Source organism: Leiobunum rupestre, chromosome 11 (assembly GCF_980474605.1).
Source record: "Leiobunum rupestre chromosome 11, qqLeiRupe1.1.hap1, whole genome shotgun sequence".
NCBI classification, from domain to species: Eukaryota; Metazoa; Arthropoda; class Arachnida; order Opiliones; family Sclerosomatidae; genus Leiobunum; species Leiobunum rupestre.
In genome coordinates, this window is record NC_143394.1 from 11,921,993 (window position 1) to 11,942,150 (window position 20,158).

At 37.9% G+C, this 20,158-nt stretch overlaps 3 protein-coding genes across 5 annotated transcripts; 1 reads left to right on the plus strand and 2 right to left on the minus strand.

Moving 5' to 3' along the window:
• Positions 1-3,557: 3,557 nt before the first annotated feature.
• LOC149921341 (HIG1 domain family member 1A, mitochondrial-like) lies at positions 3,558-4,662 on the minus strand. 2 transcript variants are annotated; one of them, XM_090162955.1, is made up of 3 exons: positions 4,506-4,662; positions 4,002-4,106; positions 3,558-3,930 (listed from the first exon to the last, which is right to left on the minus strand). In XM_090162955.1, the coding sequence occupies exons 2-3, from the start codon at positions 4,102-4,104 to the stop codon at positions 3,737-3,739; spliced, it is 297 nt and encodes a 98-aa protein (XP_090019081.1). In that variant the 5' UTR covers positions 4,105-4,106; positions 4,506-4,662; the 3' UTR covers positions 3,558-3,736. The 2 variants fall into 2 exon arrangements, with proteins under 2 accessions (XP_090019081.1, XP_090019082.1); XM_090162956.1 differs by lacking the exon at positions 4,506-4,662 and adding an exon at positions 4,185-4,238.
• Positions 4,663-4,878: 216 nt separating this feature from the next.
• LOC149921342 (UPAR/Ly6 domain-containing protein qvr-like) lies at positions 4,879-11,109 on the minus strand. The gene is made up of 4 exons (XM_090163191.1): positions 10,788-11,109; positions 10,072-10,122; positions 6,939-7,075; positions 4,879-6,877 (listed from the first exon to the last, which is right to left on the minus strand). The coding sequence occupies exons 1-4, from the start codon at positions 10,822-10,824 to the stop codon at positions 6,644-6,646; spliced, it is 459 nt and encodes a 152-aa protein (XP_090019317.1). The 5' UTR covers positions 10,825-11,109; the 3' UTR covers positions 4,879-6,643.
• A 372-nt stretch (positions 11,110-11,481) lies between these two features.
• On the plus strand, positions 11,482-15,834 carry LOC149921343 (cyclic AMP-dependent transcription factor ATF-7-like). 2 transcript variants are annotated; one of them, XM_090163189.1, is made up of 10 exons: positions 11,482-11,663; positions 11,779-11,878; positions 11,936-12,057; positions 12,117-12,427; positions 12,784-12,955; positions 13,010-13,189; positions 13,245-13,474; positions 13,540-13,747; positions 13,807-13,915; positions 14,730-15,834. In XM_090163189.1, the coding sequence occupies exons 1-10, from the start codon at positions 11,613-11,615 to the stop codon at positions 14,966-14,968; spliced, it is 1,722 nt and encodes a 573-aa protein (XP_090019315.1). In that variant the 5' UTR covers positions 11,482-11,612; the 3' UTR covers positions 14,969-15,834. The 2 variants fall into 2 exon arrangements, with proteins under 2 accessions (XP_090019315.1, XP_090019316.1); XM_090163190.1 differs by having other exon boundaries at positions 11,492-11,663; positions 13,540-13,720; positions 14,730-15,830.
• Positions 15,835-20,158: the final 4,324 nt, after the last annotated feature.

Consider the following 20,158-nt stretch of genomic DNA (forward strand, 5'->3'; position numbering starts at 1 on the left):
TAAGCGCTGCATCACGTCGTGTCGCATCTTCGCAGGAATAACCAGTCGACTATTGTACAACAGAAGACCTTCCTGCACCGTCAACTCGTGCCGTGACAAATAAAATCGTTGACATCTCAGCTCTACCTTCTTCTTCTCGGGCCAACCGTCTTGAACGTAGCGTCGAAGCGTTATGCAGATTTCATCCGCCAACTGACCCTTGAGTACGTCAGCTAGTTTCTTATCAGAGGCTGGTAGGCTGGACAAGATCAACTGTACATGAGCCGTGACCTCCTCTTGAAGCTCACGATCTTCGTCGCTAAGTGGACCCCGAGAAAGTGCGTCAACTGGTACAAGGAACTTCCCCGGAACGAATTGAACGACGTAAGAGTACCGCATCAGCCTGAGTCTGAACCTCTGCAATCTTGGTGACAGGTCATCAATCGGTTTAGACTGCAGGACAGACAGTAACATAGTCCTTAAATCTTTCACATGCCCAAGTAAGAGCAAGTGCCTCTTTCTCGATCTGTGCATATTTCCTCTCCGCGTCGGTAAGTGTTTTAGAGGCGTACGCTATGACCGTCGTTGATCCATTGGGCTGCTTCTGACTGATCAACGCTCCTATACCAAAGTTCGACGCATCGGCAGAGACAGTTGTCTCTCTGGTTGGACAGAATACTCCAAGAACCGGGTCGCTTGTAAGCATTGTGACTACATACCGGAACGCTTTCTCCTGGTCAGGGCCCCAGGTCCATAAATTCCCCTTTTTCAGCAGATCGTTCAACGGCTGTAAATTCTCCGCGGCCTTAGGAATAAATTTCGTCAGATAGTTGACCATACCTAGAAGTCTTCTTACTCCTGGAACATTCTGTGGCTGCGGCATTTCTTGGATGGCTCTGACCTTGTCTGGGTCTGGCTTAATGCCATCCGCTCCAATGATATGTCCCAAGAACTTGATCGACGACTTTCCGAACTGACACTTTCCTTCGTTCAACGTGATACCATTACCGTTGAGCCTTGCTAAAACTTCTCGAAGGTGTTCGTCGTGGTCTTCTGTGCCCGAACCCCAAACTAGGATATCATCTTGAAGGTTGACTGCCTTTTCGATTCCTTCGATGCACTCGCTGATTCTTCTCTGATAATGCTCGGCAGACGAACTCAGCCCAAACGGTAGCCTTGTAAAATAAAACCTTCCAAATGGCGTTATAAACGTTGTCAATTTTTGTGAATCGGTATGGAGTGGTACCTGCCAGTATCCTGAATTACAGTCTAACTTGCTGAAAATCTTTGCTCCAGCAAGTTGCCCCAACAAGTGATCCACAGCAGGCATTTGTAAACGCTCCCCCTGAATTTGCTTGTTGAGCTCGGTCAGATCCACGCAGACTCTGATGTCACCAGATGGTTTGCCAACAACGACCATAGGCGCACACCAATCCGTAGGCTCCTCGACTGCTTTGATTACTCCTTGGTCTACCATCTTCTGTAGTTGCTCTTTGAGTTTACCCATTAATGGTATGGCAACCCTCCTCGGCGTTGATATGGAATATGGGACGGCCCCAGACACCAGTTTGATTCTGTACTCTTTCTGCGTCTTGCCAAGACCGTCAAACAGCCCGCTGAACTCCAGTTTCGGGTCGACCTTTGTCAACTGGTCGACATGGCCGCCCAATCTTCTTTGGACAATTTGTAGCTTCTGGCTTACTTGCAACCCCAGGAGTGGCTCTCGTAGATGCTCCAAAATGTAGAGACGGTCTTCGACCTTTGACCCGCCGTGTGCTAATTCAACCTCAACGAAACCCAGACAACGCAACTCCACCTGGCCAGGGCCCAAAAGTCTCCGATCGGATGGCTGCAATGTTGTAGTGACTGTCTTAAGTATCGACTCTGGAACAGCGTTCACCTCGGCACCCGTGTCTACCTTGAACTTGAATGTCTGGCCATTGACTTTGACGTCCACCACCCACCGGCTAGCTGACCCATCTGTTACCGAGCCAAGAAATGCATCGAGTGTGCTCTGGGACCGACAACTCTTCTCTGTGACCTCCTGAACATTTCTCATCTTCGTGCGGCATTCCCCCTGGAAATGTCCTTTTTTAATGCACTTGTGGCAAGTGGCATTGATAGCTGGGCACTGGGCTCTACTGTGGTTCTCGCTTCGTCCGCAACGTCCACACCTCTTTGAAGACTGAACAGAAGTGGACGCCCCGCCGTCATGGATTTGTCTTCGCCTCTGTTTCTTTCCATTGGAACGTGGCTTGAATTTGGCTTGTACCCTTTCCACCGTTCCAGTCATTGAACCTGATGGACAATCTCCCATCTCGGTCTGCTGTCGTCGAACTGTCTCAACCTGTTGCGCCTTGTGTACAGCTTTCTCCAACGTCAGGCCCGTGTCCAACTGTAATCTCTGTGTAAGAGTTTTATCTCGAATGCCCACTACGAACCTGTCTCTGACTAGATCGTCGTAAAGGACACCAAACTCGCAGTGCCGCGCCAAGGCATGCAGCTCCGTCACGAACGCTTCTACTCCTTCATCTTCAGCTTGGACACGGCTATTGAATCTCGCCCTCTCCTATGGTATATTCCGCTTCCCAATAAAATGGTTCTCGAACGCTTCTTCGACCTTGTCGTAATCTTTTCGCTCAGCATCAGATAGCTTAAAGGCTTCAAAAATATCTTCTGATTTATCGCCCATAATATAAAGTAACGCATCAACCTGTTCTTCATCCGGTTTCTCCTTCAACCCAGACGCCCGGCGAAAACGATCGAATCGTCTCTTCCACTTGGTCCAACCGGTCGGATTCCCGAAGTCAAAGGGATCTGGAGTTGCCACTTGGTACAAGGTAGAAACCGTGGATGGCGAGGTCTCTTTATATTCCAGTTTCGGTGGCATCTTCACAAATGTACGGAACAACGTCAGGAATTCGTAGATCTTTTAAGACTTCTGACACCATGTAATGTTATGTTATGGTATGGTATGGTATGGTTGAGGGCAGTAACGACTCGAGGTAAGTATATTAAAACTGGTTTATTTACATAACATTAAAACGTAGTTACAGGAACTGCTGGAGAACGAGACTGCCTTTTCACAGCTCGGCTTCAGCTTTATATATTGAACAATATTTACATAACACCGTTATCATTAGATATGTTAGTTTTTTAAGATTATAATCACCCGCGTAATAACACAGGTGTACCTCCCCGCATCCCAAAACAGGTAATTATGTAACCCTGCCCTCCAAATTCTAACGATTCTGTGACCCTTTAATAGTAGTCTAATTTAAAGGAAGTAGTAACTAAATTGAAAAATCATTTAGAGGTTTGGGGAAATTATACCAGATGGCATTTCAAGATGCTAAAATCTGAATCGGCAGCACTTGTTATCATCAAACCAGGAGTAACCTCAACATTTACCCTCATACCCAATCGTACCCAATTTAACATTTCTGCCACCAGGTTTAACCTTAAATGCTGGTAGCTGTCACTAGTTACGTTAAAAGCTAGTACTAACTGGTGAATGAAGATGATCTAATTAAAAAAAAAAGTGACAATTTTAAAAATGCAGATAAAAATAAACAAAGATTTTAGTACAATATACTTTTAATGGGATGGTTTTAAAAGTCATTTAGTAATTTCAACAACAAAAATAAACCACTCTACAGCTGGCATTGTAAAGTTGCATGGAACTAAAAAGCACAATTTTCAGTTAAAGAAAAATAAAATTTAAATACTATTAACATTTAAGGTTTATTAATTTTTTTTAACCCTCTGTATCGTTTTCTTTATGAAAGTAATTCTTATACATAGAATAAAGAACGCCTATGGTACAGCAAGCGACTACTGTTCCTTGTGCACCAACTCGCAACTGCATTAAGTACATGGATGTGCTCATATTTCCTCGATACTTGTATTTGTAAGCTCCATACAATACTCCTGCTAGACAACCCGTTAATCCTAAAAAACAAATCACATTTAGAAACTGTATGAAGGTAATCCCGCTACATGAAATGTTATCTGTTACATACCTATTGCCATAAATGGTGATTCTTTGCTCTTTCTGGCAAGTTTGTCAGACTGGGACTCCAATTCCGCCTCATAAGTACTAAGATCTGGTCTTGTATTTGCCATATCTGAGATAGAACAATAAAACCTCATTGCGTAATCAATTTATCTTACTATCAACTAGTTCTCTTTTTAGTATATATGACCTTGGGTGTTAAAACTATTTTAAGCTTAGACTATCACATTGTAACAGTGCCCTACATATAATGAAAATATAACCTTAATATTTCATTGCAAAATTAAACCGAAAAGAATAAATTATAATTTGTTAATAACTCTACAAATTATATTAATAATAAACATAGCACATCCCCAAACTAAAATTGAAATATCAAACCAAAAACTATTTTGGAAAGCCAAGGCTAAAACTATAAACTAAATTCTAAAATTTCTGAATTAAGTCTTTTGTCACTTTTTTCACTAAGACAAAGTTATAATTATTAAAAAACCTTGAAAGTAATAATTACCTTTAAATTAGTTAAAATCCAAAAAAGCCGGGTAATCTTGAGTCCCACCCAAAGCCGGCAGTCCACCACTCACTACTAGTGTTTTTTCAGCAAATGATGCAAGGAAATGAAATAGTTGCGTAGAGTGACGTAACGGGAATCCCGTTACAGGACACGGAACCTACTTTTTGGTAAGTCTTGCTTTTAAAAAAGCGCGTACTTTTTGAATATACCTACTTTTCCCTTTAAAAACGGATGCTTTTTATCTACCCGTACTTTTTTTAATGTACGTATAGAGATAAAAATTGCAACATACTTTAGTTAAAAATCAAAATTTTTATTGAAACTAGTAAAAGTTCCAACTGTTATTTACCCAACGGTTTTTTTCGGTTTCAACATTAATTTCTTAGTGGTTTGAAATTAGCGATAACATGGTGATGTAACATTTAACAAAAACTAAAAAAAATATATATAAGAGTAATAATTTGTAAAGGTTGAGATAGTTTAATACAAGTATAAGTTTAATAATAAATTTCTAAAAATTTAAAGTTTAGCCCTAAATATTCCATTATATTTACAAATGACTAGTTTTACAATGGAAGCTCTCATCCAAAGTTTTTTAGCTGCTGCTGTACATATATTTTGCTGCTTTACACTTTTTTTTCGAAGGAAAACGAACATTTTAAACTTTAAGCGTTAACATTATTGGCATTTGAGTATATACAATTTGGTCTACAGATTTCATATCCTGTTCCAACAACAAGAATAAGTGGGAATCAATTATTTCTATGTTCACAGAAAATGTTGTATAAATAACAATCTTTTGACAAGTCCTAAAATGCAAATTGCTTACTTTTAGTACGTGTTACGAGTATAATGATATTCTAGATGTAGAAAGCTTGGGTAATTAATCCTGTAAGTATTGTCAGAGGTTTTTCCCAAACTGCTAAAAATATCCGACAGATGGCAATATCATTTTCTTCTGCAATGACGCAGTGAGGGCATCGAAATAGTTAAAATTTGATTGGCGTTTAATTGTTAGGGCTGTGCCCCATATGGCATTTTCTTTAAGGAATTTTTAGTCAAAAAATTTCATGGTCGAAACTTTATTCTTACCACTAAGTTAGTGGCACTAACCAATCTGGTCATGAGGTGCAATCAGAAGTATTTAATTTTTTTTCTTCGGTGCAATGTAATTCTAGTTGATTCCTGTAGGAAAATTGAAAACGGGTGCTACGTAATAGTATGGGTTTTGCCTTTTAAAATCTTTATCTGTACCATTTTCGGCAATTATTGTTATAGAATGGAAATTTCCCTAAAACAAAATTGCAGCGCCAGTAAAAGGCTAATATGAAAGTTGATACGTGTAAGAAAGCCAATAAAAGTTCAACTATTTCATGTAGACTACGTGAATAAGAATTTTTTTTTAAATAACTGGAAAATAGTTATATTAATTTTATAATAGTGAAACTAAAACAGCGTCTTCTTTAAAATTACGGAGTACAATTGAAACAACGCCATCTAACAAAGGTCATGAGAAACTATTTCGAGACTTTCGCTTTCTAAACATTTAAAACGTTTTCTCTAATAACCTCTTTGGACGACGCTATCTCAGTTAATAAAAATGGCTCGGTAACATGGTTATTAAAACTAGGGCCAGTTTTAGCGATCTCATACTATCAAGAACACATTTACCCAGCTTAATTAGAACACGAAACTAGGCAAGACAGGAAATGCGTTTTCATATAAATTAAAATTTCTGTTGAATTGCAACCATCGGCCATGCTATTAAAGTCTACAAAACCCAGGACCTAGATTCGCTCTCGTTTCAACGCAAAACTCTCTTTATAAAACTAATTAAATATCCATTTTTGTCTTAATTTAAATATATATCTCGAGTTCTCTATGTCATTTTATTAATTTACCCTTGAAAAAAATTTCATGGCGGGATAGATGGTGTTACCGACTCTATATGAAACAATTAATTTACGCAAAAAATTTTAAACAAAAAAGGCTGATTAACACGTCACACGACGTCAACCATGCTTTTCCCTATAGATAAAATGTTTCCCCAAAAATGGTAGCCATGGCGAAAGTTAAATAGTGGTGCTACTCTACGTTTTCAGCTGCGTAAATGTGTTCTTATTACTAGCGAATACCTAGTCCACGTAATATAAAGGCAATTTTAGGCAAGCATAGAGAAATAAGAGCCCGACGGCTGTCAAAACCACTTCGTTGAACGACTTTGGAGCTGAATTGCAACCATCCGATTCGCAAAAGCACATGTGACCCGCTCCTCTGGATTCTAGCATACAGACATGGTCCACTAAGAACAAGTTGATTTGAAGGCTTGTGGTGCAAGTCCTTCGTACCGTTTCATTCGGAGTTCCCACCTACGGATAAAACAGAAGTCATTCAAGGCCAGAAAAAGCGTCCAAAATTCTCAGGGTTTACTTTTCCAACTATTTTGACGCAACAACCTTGACAAGGTTTCAAAGCCGGCTGGTCGCTGTGACTGACACTGTTGTTGAACGGATCCGCACATCGGGGATCCGTGGTACTTTCACAATCATAGCATTGTACTGTTTGAACTGAATATTTAAATAATAATATTAATCGACTTTTATAGGGTTAGAGGCGCCATCTTTTAAAATATATTTAAACTAAATAAGGGGAATTGTAAAGCAGATAATTTTTTTAATTTTGTTGTTTCATATAATTTTTCACTTTATCTGATTGAAAATTTTACCACTACGCGGCGACAGTGCAAGACAAAAATTGAACTTCACAATAGTAGAAGTAAATCGATGAAAGGTATTAAAATCCTTGTAATCGCAAGGACATTTCACTACACATAGTCCCTTCATATTCTGGCGATAAATTTAACTGGGAAATTATGGCTATTCAAACCACTATTTATTGGGGGAAAACCGTTAGATGGAATAGCACATCTTTGCCGTACGAGGTACCATACCCCAATTTAAATATAGGGCTTTGAACGAAATTGCCCCCAGGATGGGGTAACTTTTTCAAATCGAGTAACTGCAAAGTTCCACCGTGGAACTATAAAACTCTTTCGGAGGAGAACTAATGTTTTTTAATAGACGAATGCCTGTAAGAATCCTCAGTCTCTGACTAGGTTAAACCCATTTTTTAAAGTTTTTAAACTTTATTTTGTAATAAAAACAGGAAATTTATTTGAAATTATAGGCCTATACATTACATTATTTGTTTGAAGTTAAAATTTTCCAATCTATTCGCGAATATGCTACTTATCTAATTTTCGTCGGCAACCGAAAGAGGGCGTAGCGATAGATTTCGGTTAAGTCCTTTCCCCGGGGATCCGAATCTACGACAAAAGTTTACGTACAAGGACTATGTATTGTGTCTAATTCTATCTCCAGAGTTCTGATCATGTAGTTTTTTGGAGAAACTCTGTTGTTAGCGCGGGTATTGGATCTTCCAATCTAAACGGGGGATCTCAGAGTCTTCTGTTTAGGTTCATTCTTGGATGTAAATTATCTAACTACATTATTTTTTTAATATATTTTTGTTGGGCAGTGACTATGGACGTCCGCTTTTCAAAAGACTTAAGAACGCGCCAAAATAGCTTCTCAATCTATAAATCTATATTATTCCATATAAAATTCTTATTAACACAGATTGTTTATCAGGCTTCGTCGGCGTTTCGCGCTCGCCCCTCGCTAGGGGGTGATTTTTCTGTCTCTGGTGACGTCAATCTGTGTATAGATTCTTTTACGCGCGTATTTCATGGGAGTCGCCATTACCGTGCTACACGCGAGAGAACGAGTTTTGGGGGAAAGAACTTTCCACGGTAAAGCTACGTGCAGTACGTCTATGGCAGCTGCCTGTGGAGCAAATCGTGGGAGGGTCCTTGATGGGGGGAAAGACGCGCGTAAAAGAGTGTATAGCGAAAAGTTACCGTTAAGTTGCGTATTATTTTGTATGAACTGATCTAAGCCTAGAATTATTGCCAGTATATCGCTGATTGCAATAACCATAGTTACATTTACATTACAGAAAGTATAACAGACGAAACCAAACTTGCAAACAAATACGCCGCGAAGTTTATACATTGAAACCCATAGAAACCACATTCTATGCAATGATTGTTACTAAACGCGGCTAATTACTGATAGCTACGTGTGTAGTGACCACTGACGGTTTCCACTTGGAGGGAAAAAATCCCTTTTTAGGGGAAAACAAACAGCTAGCGCTCCAAATTTTTTAGAGAGGGAAAAAAGGGGAAAATAGATTAATTAAAGTGCTATTATAATTTTATAAGGGATTTGATAATGTGATATTAAACACAAGTGGTAACTCTGTAAAGGTTAAAAAAATAAGTTTCAGAGTTCTAGAAAAAATATAGAATTTAATTATATTATTTATCAATTAATTAAAGGGGTAATTAATGAGTTTAAATTTAGTTTCCCGAGTGATTCGTGAGTGAAACTGCAGACAGAACGGCTTTTGGAAAGGGGGAAATAGCAGGGAAAACGGCTTTTAAAAACGGGGAAAATCAATTTTTATTTTTTAAGTTACCAAAAAAGGGGAAAATTAAGTCGCCCGAGTGGAAACACTGGTAGTGACGTAAAATTGACGTCGTCACTGGGTCATTTGTTGCTCTTCTTTAGCCAGTAGCGTAACCAGGGTTTTGGTACACCCCTCCCTAGCTATGCCACCTACGAGCAACAAACACAGCACCCCACACAAGGAGGACGCAACCCGTCAAAAGTCGTCTATTTTCTTGTGTACAATTTTCATTGGTTACACGCTTTAGCGCCTGCTGCCATCGGAATGGGAAACTTATCTTCCCCCTTTCCGTAAAACGTGCACCGTAAAGGCTCGTCCAATGAAAATTGTACACAACCCTGCGTTAGCGTGTTTAAAGGCTAGCTGCGTTCTCCTTGTGTTTGTTGCTCCTAGATGCCACCTAGGAGCAACAAACACAACACCCCACACAAGGAGAACGCAAGCCGTCAAAAGTCGTGGATTTTCTTGCGTACGTTTTTCATTGGCTAGACGCTTTAGCGCCTGCTGCCGTCGGAAGGGGAAAATTCTGAAATTGTCTTCCCCCCCGCCCGTAAAACGTTCAGCGTAAAGGCTCGTGACGCTCGTCCAATGAAATTCGTACACAACCCTTCGTTAGCGTGTTTAAAGGCTAGCTGCGTTCTCCTTGTGTTTGTTGCTAATAGATGCCACTGTCTTTAGAGGAATTACGGAGTTAGATACTTTACGACTCCGTTCATTATGTGCATCTGATATTACGCATTTTTCCCAATTAAAACGTTGATAACGTACAACGCGTAAAAGATACAGATTCAAGAAAAAAAACGTGATAGAAAATGTGGGGTATCTATCTCAATCTAATCAGATTTCTTTATTTTCCTTTCGCCAAGATTTAATTAATATCAGGAAACGGGCAGCTAATTTCATTACACATATCACGATCAAATTAAGAATATGCGAAAGTTATTTAGCATTTACAAGCAAATGGTGGATAAATTAGGCGTTTTATTGAGGAGTGGGGTTAAATATCTCTAATAAAAATGAAGATATAACGTACACAAACACTCTTCTTCGGCAAACACCAAGGGTGATTCAAAATATATCAATACTGAAAGAAAGTAATATTCGGTTATAATTTATTAATAGACATACACCTCAGTATAGACTTAGGATTTATTTCCATCAAATGTGCTTTTTTTGTGAACGCAAGACTGTTTAGAAACTCTGAAAATTGCGCCATGTTTTTAGAAATAGGACCATTAAACCAAAATAACAAATAGTGACGTTTACTGGGGTAAAAGTATAGGTAGAAGGCTAAATTTAGATTTCCTAAAAAATACGTGTTGTTCCTTCGCATCTATGTTACACTGAATACGAATTTTCTTTCCTAATTCTTAAGAAAATTAGAGTAGACAAAGGTGACTATATTCTAAAATAAATATTATCTTATAAAAATATTTTAGATATGTATATTTAAATATTTTAAGCAGTTTTATCAACGTAAAACATTTTCACAAAAATTACTAACTAAAAAATATTTCAAGAAAAATTTGAACTAACGAGTTTAAGGAAGGCTAGTTAACTAAAATAGTTTATAGGCAATTTAGTTATCTTACTAACCATTTTTAATAAAAATTAGATATACCTAAAATAAAAGACGAATTTCATAACAATAAACACATTTTTTAAGCATAATTATAATAATAGAATAATCAAGAAATTATGGCTGAATTATTTACAAATAATTTATTATGTAAATGTGGTCTTACTTACCAAAAAATAAAATTAGCCTTAGGTCAAGAAAAAGCATTTGTGTTAAATGAATGTTCAAGGCGTCACTAGCTCGCAAATGTTAGATCGATATGGGTGGAGAGCCAGATTTTGTAGCGTTACGCAAAATTTTAATTTAATTTAAAGGTTTTCAGCCTGTTATATAGTTACATTTCGAAGTTTAGAGCTTAGATGGTTGTATGATATACAATTTGACACGTTAATAAACGTTAACTATGAAAATTACTGCTTATAGTTATTAAAAAATCGTTAGGCAACTGAACGCGTGTTTTCGGGACTGCATCGACGCAAAGTGTTTTTGGCTGGACCGAAAATGTTCAGTGCGCAAGCTCCTTAACGATCCAATAATTTCCAGTACATGAATTTAATAAATCTATGAAGTTAATTTACAGCCAATTAAATTTCTAAAATATGCTTATTAATTAACGTTATCAAATACAATATAAAAGAAATAGTTTAGGTAACTTGACAATTAGGTAAAATAGTGCATAGAGTTTTAATATTTATTGAAAAAAATCGCATTTAGCTCTTTAATATTTAAAAAAATTAAGTTTAAATTATTCTCTTGTAAAATGCTAAGGAGAAGCAGTTTTTACAGGGAACAATAATGCAGCTTTGTTTATTGACCCTAAGATGGCTCTGGAGAGTGAAGAAACCTTGAAAATCGGGATCGATGTTGACGTCTTGACGATTGACGTTATGTTTTTGATTTGTTTTCGATTTAGGCAGTTTTACTTTATAGTTTTTATCATTTTGTTAAAATATAAGTTCTAAAACGAATTATTTTTTTAAAAAAAGTGTATATAAATGGAAATGGAAGAAGATGATAAACCATTCGAATGCCCTGTGTGTAAAATGGTGCGTTAAATTGAAATTATGTTAGATTTTAAATAGGCCTTGGTACGAGTTGTTAAGGAAAAATAGGAAAACAATCAAAACATAAATAACTTAAACCTTATTTTCTGCTTTCTAGCGTTTTGTTAGCGAAGACCGTCTCTCAGTTCACAAAGAACGACACAAATTTGCGTTGAGTCTCAACACATCCACGCCTAAGTTAATTTCGGAAATATCAGGTTGATAAGGTGCACAAATAAACCCAAATCTCTATTAACATATTAATATATAAACAGATCAAACACCTACACCAACAAGATTCATTAAAAATTGCGAAGATGTTGGCTTGTTTTCGGATTTGGTAAACCCGTTTGAAGAGCATTTTAGACGGGCATCTCAGTCTGGGAGCAATGCCTTGGTAATTTAATAATGCATCAGACATAATTATTATTCTTCTTATAATTATTTGCATAATAGATAAACTGCAACATAAGTCAGCCATCTGAATCACTCAATACCCCATACATTCCAATCACCACGTCGGACATTCTTACTTCAAAACTAATTTTGGAAAATAAATCCATTGTTAAAAAGCAAATAGTTTCCCCAGATGTTGATTCTGAGACCAATCCTTTCCCAATTGATGAATCAGAAAAGCCAGAAACACCAACAGTGTTATTAAAAACACCTAAGCTCACTACCATGAGTGTAATTGCAACTAGTACATCACCAAGAATACTTTCTGTTTCATCACCAAATACCAGTCAAGCTACTGTTATAACTTCAGTGTAAGTAATTTTTTTAGCTGAAAAAAAAACCTGTTTTAGTAATGGAGAAAAATGTACTAATGTGAACGTATGCGCTAAATTACCAGATTTTATCTGGAATTGAAATAGTTGGGAGTCCCCTCACTAAACAATTTGACAGACTAATAATTATTTTGGTAGAGGAGGACATATGAAAGCAAAATTGTTTTTGATATTGATGTGAAGCCAATATTTTCTTTAAATCTATGACGTTTTAATAGCTAATGATTTTGGGAAGTTACCCTCTAGAAACTTTCAGACGTTTGCATTTGTAAATTTTTGTGAGTTGTAAAATTCTCATAAATAATGGTGTAAACTAATTTGATTAAATAACTCAGGGGCTTGTCTTCAATTAAAAACAAAGTCTCTGGTGTACCAACTGCAGTGGTTGTGAAACCTCGACCACCGACTACAAACACCGTTACTGGAACAATTTTAAAGAAAGTTGTAAAAAACACTGTTATAGCTCCCACAACCACCAACGTTACCCTAACTTCAGAACCAGCAACGGTACGTAGTATAAAAATTATTTTAACAATTTCAATACATTAATATAATTAACAGACGAATGCCGCTTCACAAGGCTTAGTTTTGCAATTAATATTGAAACTACCAGATGGCCAATCGATGCCTTTTAACATACCCGCAGTTCCTGCCAACTCTACAGGAGTACCTCAAAACATTGTAGCGGTCGCCGCGCCAAGTTCCGCTATAACAACAGCTCAAATTCCTACTGCTAAAATGGTAAAAACCGGAAGAATGTTACACAAACCAATTGTAACTTCCTTTACTCTCTTAGAAACTGAAAGATACGCTGGAACAACAAATAATGTCAAAATCAAATGCAGCTCCTATTCAAGCAGCTCCAAATCAAATAATTGGCAATTCTACAGTTAGACTGAGCTCTGTACCAGCTAGTATCGGAATTAACATTCCACCTGTAATATCGACTGTTAATAGTGTAGCTAATCAAAATAATGTTGCCGCTGTTGTTCCGACTGTACGAATGAGTAATTCAAATATGATGGTGTATGTAAAACATTAACAAAATTAACCTTAAACAACTATATTTATAAAAAAAATTCCCATTTAAGTGTTTCAAACAGTCCTGGTAAAAGAAAACGTTCAGATGACGAAGATCCTGATGTAAAACGTCGCAAATTCCTCGAAAGAAATAGAGCTGCTGCTACGAGATGCAGGCGAAAGCGCAAAGAGAAATTTGACCAGTTGGAACTGAAAGCTCAAGAGCTTACTAAAACTAAAGAACAGCTAGAGGTTATTATCATTTCATATTCTTTGATGGTAGTTAAATTTTTATAAATTTATCATTATGACAATGTTAAAATCTATAATTTTTGTAGGGTATGGTATCTCTACTGCGTAAGGAAGTAGCGCAGCTCAAATCAATGTTATTAGCCCATAAGGATTGCCCAATAACCCAACAGCAAAAAGCTGAGGGTCAACCTTCAGGTAATAATAGCTCATAGTTGGGTTAAAAATAAAAATAAATATTTTTAGCCCACTTTCTCAGAAGTCCATTGTATTTCATGCCAAAGTCTTGCCTTGGGAACACTATAATTCTACCCCTCCAATATAGCAGCCCCTTAGACAGATAAATTCCACTTTCCAGTCTGAGTTGAAACCTGCTTAAGCAGATACAAACAATTCCAAGCAGTGCCGTAACTAGGCAGGTGCGGCAGCACAGGGCCCACGACCGAGATGGGGGCCTATAAATTGACTTCCTGTGATTTCTATATAATGGGGGAATCACGTCTTTGCACAGGGCCCATGAAAGGCTAGTTATGGCACTGATTCCAAGCATTAAATCGAGTCAAATAAAAGCTAATTTCTATCCCCGTCTTTTGACGCAATAAATTGGACCTGGGAATTGTGGGTATAGCTATTTCCATGTATAAAAAATTGGCCTAGGAGCGGCAAAATATTAAATTCCAGGTCAAAATGTAACTTCATAAGGAAAACGTCTCCAACATGGGGAGTATAGCATTCTGATAACTTCAGTTCATTTACTTTTGATTTTAGGCAATATTTTAAATTTTACAACAAAAGTTAAAGAATTCATTTCCTAAGTATACAGTTTTTATTTTTTCCCTATGGTGTCTTCCTAACGTTTTCAGACTACACCATTCATTTAAACTACTTCTTTTTTGCTAAAAGAAATGAGGATAGCTAAATTTATGAAAGAGAGCAAGAGTGAGGCTTTTGGTATGAAGGCCTATTGACATTTTTGGCTTTTGATATTAACAAAAATTAATTTTGATACTAGCATTTGATCTTTGTAACATGGCAATGAATATTCAGTCATTGTGTGCAACTTCGAGTAACCCCACATTTCAGACAATCAGTGGATTAACAAGTAACGATAGTGGGGGAATTGAAGTTCTAACGTTTATTGGAAAAACGGAGGATGATATCAGTCAAACGAGCGAAAATTCCATGATGGATCCTGCAATTAGTATCGATACTAGTAATGACAGTAGTGCTTTTCAAGAACACTTAGATTGAACGTGCACTCGCAAATTGTACATTATTTTAACTGTAAAAAAAACATTGTGTTACGGTGGGAGTCAGTGCCTAATAGAAATATACAAATATGTTCTTAATATATGGAGTTTTTCTTTACGTAGTTAATACGGTATAATTTTTTACGTATCTTAAAATATTATTAAAAGACATTTTGCCTGAAAAAAGGAAATGTTTTCTGTACATTAAGCATGAATATGTTAGTAAAATATATTATTATAAACTATTTAACAAGCTTAACAGAAAAATTATATGAAAATTTAAGTTGCAATTGACAGTTAGATGGCGCTACTTAAAAACGTTAAGCCATTTCCGGAACCCCGCCTACCTAATCGCCTCCAAGTATAATATTGGCTTACAATATGGCAAAATAATGTCTGTCTTTGGCAATATTACGCATTTTTCTTAACTAAAGAAGCTAAACAAACTTTTGAAAACTAAACTTGATTACGTTTATAATCCATAATACATCTAGTATACTAAGAGCTTAAACTTTCATATGAAACTGTATAAATAAGTCAAGTTCAATAATCAGTATTAACATAACTTGACTTTATAACAAATATTTAGCAGCACATGCAAACTAACAAAACACCGAAAACAGCCAAGTGAGATAAACATAAATGCAGGTGCTGAAGTTGTCAAAGTACCTTTAGATTATTGGACTTGGGTTATTTTAATAAATAAATATTCATAATATTTATGAATTATTATCAAATGTAAAAATATTATAGTGATTTTGATATTTCCAATATGATCTCCTGTGAAATTGAAATCTTTGTTTATAAAAATAAAATCTTTTGATAGTAGGTCGAAAATTAAAGATAAAATGTAAATATATTATTTGAAAAATTTAGTTAGCAATAAAATACGCTTCACAGTATTTAAAATTTCCTAAATTTGTGCCATTTCTAGATTCATAAATTAGCTGCTTTGTGAATGACGATCAAAATAAAATTATTTTTTAAGTTACGGACTTGATTGCAAAACGTTTATAATGTTTTCCATTAGACTAGTCTTTAGTTCTCGAGATCGCTCCAATCAACGTGTTCAATTTGAATGCTAACTGCTACAATCATTGAATATCAAGTTCCATTTACTGCACTTGACCACTCCCAGGATCATTAGAAATGGTTCTTTCCAGATGTTTGTTGGTAATATGGATTATCCGCATCTGATCTTACCCATTTAGATGGACCGAGAGCACTCTTGGAATAAATTTTTTTGAGTTTGCTTTTCAGATCGAGAAAAAAAAGCTTTACTCAATAGCAAATTATTTATCATTTATTTAATATAACCGGTTGTGTCCGCAAAGCCTTACATTTAAAAAAATTGATAATACATAGGGACACTTCTGATAAGGACGACAAATAATTAAAATCAAGGCAAAAGCGATAAAATGGGTGGGGTGCATTTGGCCGACTCCTCATTTGACCGACAGTTCATTTGGCAGCTGGACAATACTAGGTGCGTTTGGCTAGGTACTGTCCTCTAGTCATATGGCCGAATACTCATTAGGCCGACTACTCATTTGGCCGACTAAACTTTTAGCCGAAATTCTGGTCGGCCAAATGAGCAACCCATTTGACCGACTGCTCATTTGAACGAGTCACGACTGCTAATTTGGCCGATTGCTCAGTCGGTCAAATAAACGGCTGATTTGATCGACTGTTATACTATAGCCTGTCCTATACTATGTCTTTAGTGTTAGGGTGACTTATAGAACGGACAATGTATTCTAAGTATTGGCGACTGACGGCCCCGTTCTTTATAACCAAGCTGGGCCTTCTGAAACGCGACCAAAAGGACAGTACCTAGCCAAACGCACCTAGTATCGTCCTACCGCCAAACGAGTAGTCGGCCAAATGAGTAGTCGGCCAAATGAGCAGTCGTTAAAATGAGCAGTCGGTCAAATGCACTGTCCATTAGGCCGACTGCCCATTTGTCCGACTTCTCAGTCGGACAAATATTCAGTCGGCCAAATGGGCAGTCAGCGTAACGTGTATTTTGTGGTCGGCCAAACGAAACTCTCCCGATAAATAATACAAATGTGGCAAAAAAAATTATACAATTCCCGCAAAATAAAAAAAAATAATAAAAAACAAATTACAAATCGGAAAAAAAATACAGAAACCAAACAGATTATAATTATAACACGCAAATAATGACGTGGAAATAAGAAAGACATCAAGTGTCTTAGCCGTTATAGAAAAATTTGTGGTATAAACATATTGATTTTGTGGCGAATATGGATGGGCTGTATAGAGTAATGGCAGTGTGACGTCACGGCACGTTACCCACGCTTTTTCCTATAGATAAAAAATCGCGACCAAAATGGCGACCGTGGTCAAAGCTACAGAGTGCCATTACTCTATAGAGATGGACTTCAAACAAGAAAGCTTTTCGAATTTAGTAACGAGTTTGAAAAATTGGTTTTGCGCTTTTAGCAAAGTAACAAGATTGGTAGATAAATCACGGATAATAATAATTGTATTATCCTTCGATAAATGTGAGGTTCAGATGGGAGATTATGGGAAGGACCAGCTAATTATACAATTGTTTTACAAGTTTGGGGGACCAATAGTAGACTTGCAGTGGCGTAACTAAGGTCCTCGCCCCCCCCCGCGAAACTCTTTTGGGGCCTTCTTATGTGACTCTTTTTGAGAGACTATTTTTTACTACTAATAAACAATGGCGTATTTAAGGAGGGTTTTGGGGATTTAGCACTTTCAAAGCTTTGCTTCCACCACCTTTCCTTTTCTCCCAATCTTCCCAATTGACGTAATGTAATGATGGGTTCTCATCAGACATGGCTATTAGCCAGTTGCACAAATCAAATCTACGTTCCATATCTCCTTCGTGGAGGGTCGCTCGATACGGATGGAAGTTATGATTGTGAAGAGTGGTCCACACGTAATTATGATAGGGAGTGGAGTGAAAAGAGTGTGGGGAAAAAATTATTCGCACAATTTCACTTCTAGTTTTGCTCAACTCTGCTGGGTGCTATAGCCACACCGAAACCCATACTAAGCTTGGGTGATAGAATTTTGAGTTTTGCCCAACTCTGCTGGGTGCTATAGCCACACCGAAACCCATACTAAGCTTGGGTAATAGAATTTTGAGTTTTGCCCAACTCTGCTGGGTGCTATAGCCACACCGAAACCCATACTAAGCCTGGGTGATAGAATTTTGAGTTTTTGCCCAACTCTGCTGGGTGCTATAGCCACACCGAAACCCATACTAAGCTTGGGTAATAGAATTTTGAGTTTTGCCCAACTCTGCTGGGTGCTATAGCCACACCGAAACCCATACTAAGCCTGGGTGATAGAATTTTGAGTTTTTCCCAACTCTGCTGAGTGCTATAGCCACACCGAAACCCATACTAAGCTTGGGTGATAGAATTTTGAGTTTTGCCCAACTCTGCTGGGTGCTATAGCCACACCGAAACCCATACTAAGCTTGGGTGATAGAATTTTGAGTATTGCCCAACTCTGCTGGGTGCTATAGCCACACCGAAACCCATACTAAGCCTGGGTGATAGAATTTTGAGTTTTGCCCAACTCTGCTGGGTGCTATAGCCACACCGAAACCCATACCAAGCCTTGGTGATAGCATTTTGAGTTTTCAGATGGGTGGTGACAGTGGAAGCCACCACATTGTCGGACACATTTGAGAGATTTTCCGTTACTCACCAGGGTCGTCTTACGAACCAGCCTTGGCAACGGCGTTACGATGGCGCTCTTCCAGTCCCTGGGAAGCTCAACGGTGGAGCGAAAATGTGAGATCAGGTCCTCAACATTTTCTATGCAAGTTTCAAAGTTTCATCCAAGAGCTTGGCATTCTTGGTTGGAGACCAGAAAACGCGAATCTTGAGTTTGCTGTTTCATAAAATATGCTTCAACCACTTTACAAAGATAACCGTTTAGATTGGAAATATCATTTGAAAAAACTAAATTTCTGAATTTGTTTTTGCTACGAATTTCCCCCCAATGAGTGTTAGAATCATATAATGGCCAAATACGTGAATGCAGTAGTGCAGTGGAGCTTGTAATCAATATTTCTCTTGACGGTTCCTGTACCTCTTTTTCCTAAACGGCTTGCGAGCATGTACCGGATTTTTCCAGAACCGGTACTCTCCAAGGTTGCACCAGCAGCACTCCCCCTATATTAGGTGGTTTCTTTTCGCTTGTTCGGCGTAGGGTAAGAAGAGTAAGGCTTTGACGTCATTTTACTTCGATTCTACGGGGGCGAATATTTAGAGTCGGAGTAAAAACGTTTTTCCCAAATGGCTGCCTGTAGCAGATAAATTCTGGCTAGCAAACGACAAAATCAGATTTACTCCTTTACAGAAGGAGTAAAAAGAGTAACCCTAATGCTCCGGAACAAGTGAATAGTTTATGGGCCGGAGTAGTTATCATCCCTGGAACAGGTGAATAAAACGTTTTAGGGTAACAATACACTATTAATCCGAGAACCGGCGAAAATAAACCACCTAATATCGAAAAAGGAGAAGCTACACCTACACTCCCTGGACTCAAGCAAGCCAGCACCTAATTTATTAACAATACACCAATGCGAAAATGTGATAAAACCGACATAGAAACATTTGTGCGAGGGTTTTAACTACTCGCCCCTCCTACGAAACGGCTCGCCCGCTCTACCTCGAAGACTTGGCTACGGGCCTCCAAAACTGTAGCCCTCATCTATCCAATGGGACCACGAATTAGGGGTTTGGAGTAGGCTGGGAAGACAAGACCGCTTAGCAAGAAAACCATGCTGGGAAGGTGTTAAAAAAACGTATGCTTTGCAAGAAGGAAGTAATTTGGACGTGGGCCAAGTGTTCGCAAAGTTTTGGGAGCTGATTAAGATTACTAATGGGGTGGTAAGTCCAGGGCCGTGCTTAGAGGTCTCGCGGCCCCGGGCGAAATGCATGGGCGAAACTGAGTGTAGCGGCCCTCCGGTATATACATCCCTATAGTAAAATTTTAGCGGCCCTGGGAAACCGCCCAGCTCGCCCCCCCCCCCCTCCTAAGCACGGCCCTGGGTAAGTCGTATAGTCAGATCTGGTCCCTTTCTTGTTGATTGGGCTCGTAGAGAGCAAAAGAACGGGAAACATCAGTTTTTTGGTGTTTATTTTCTTAGCTTCCTATTGCCCGATTTACATCGGTTCTA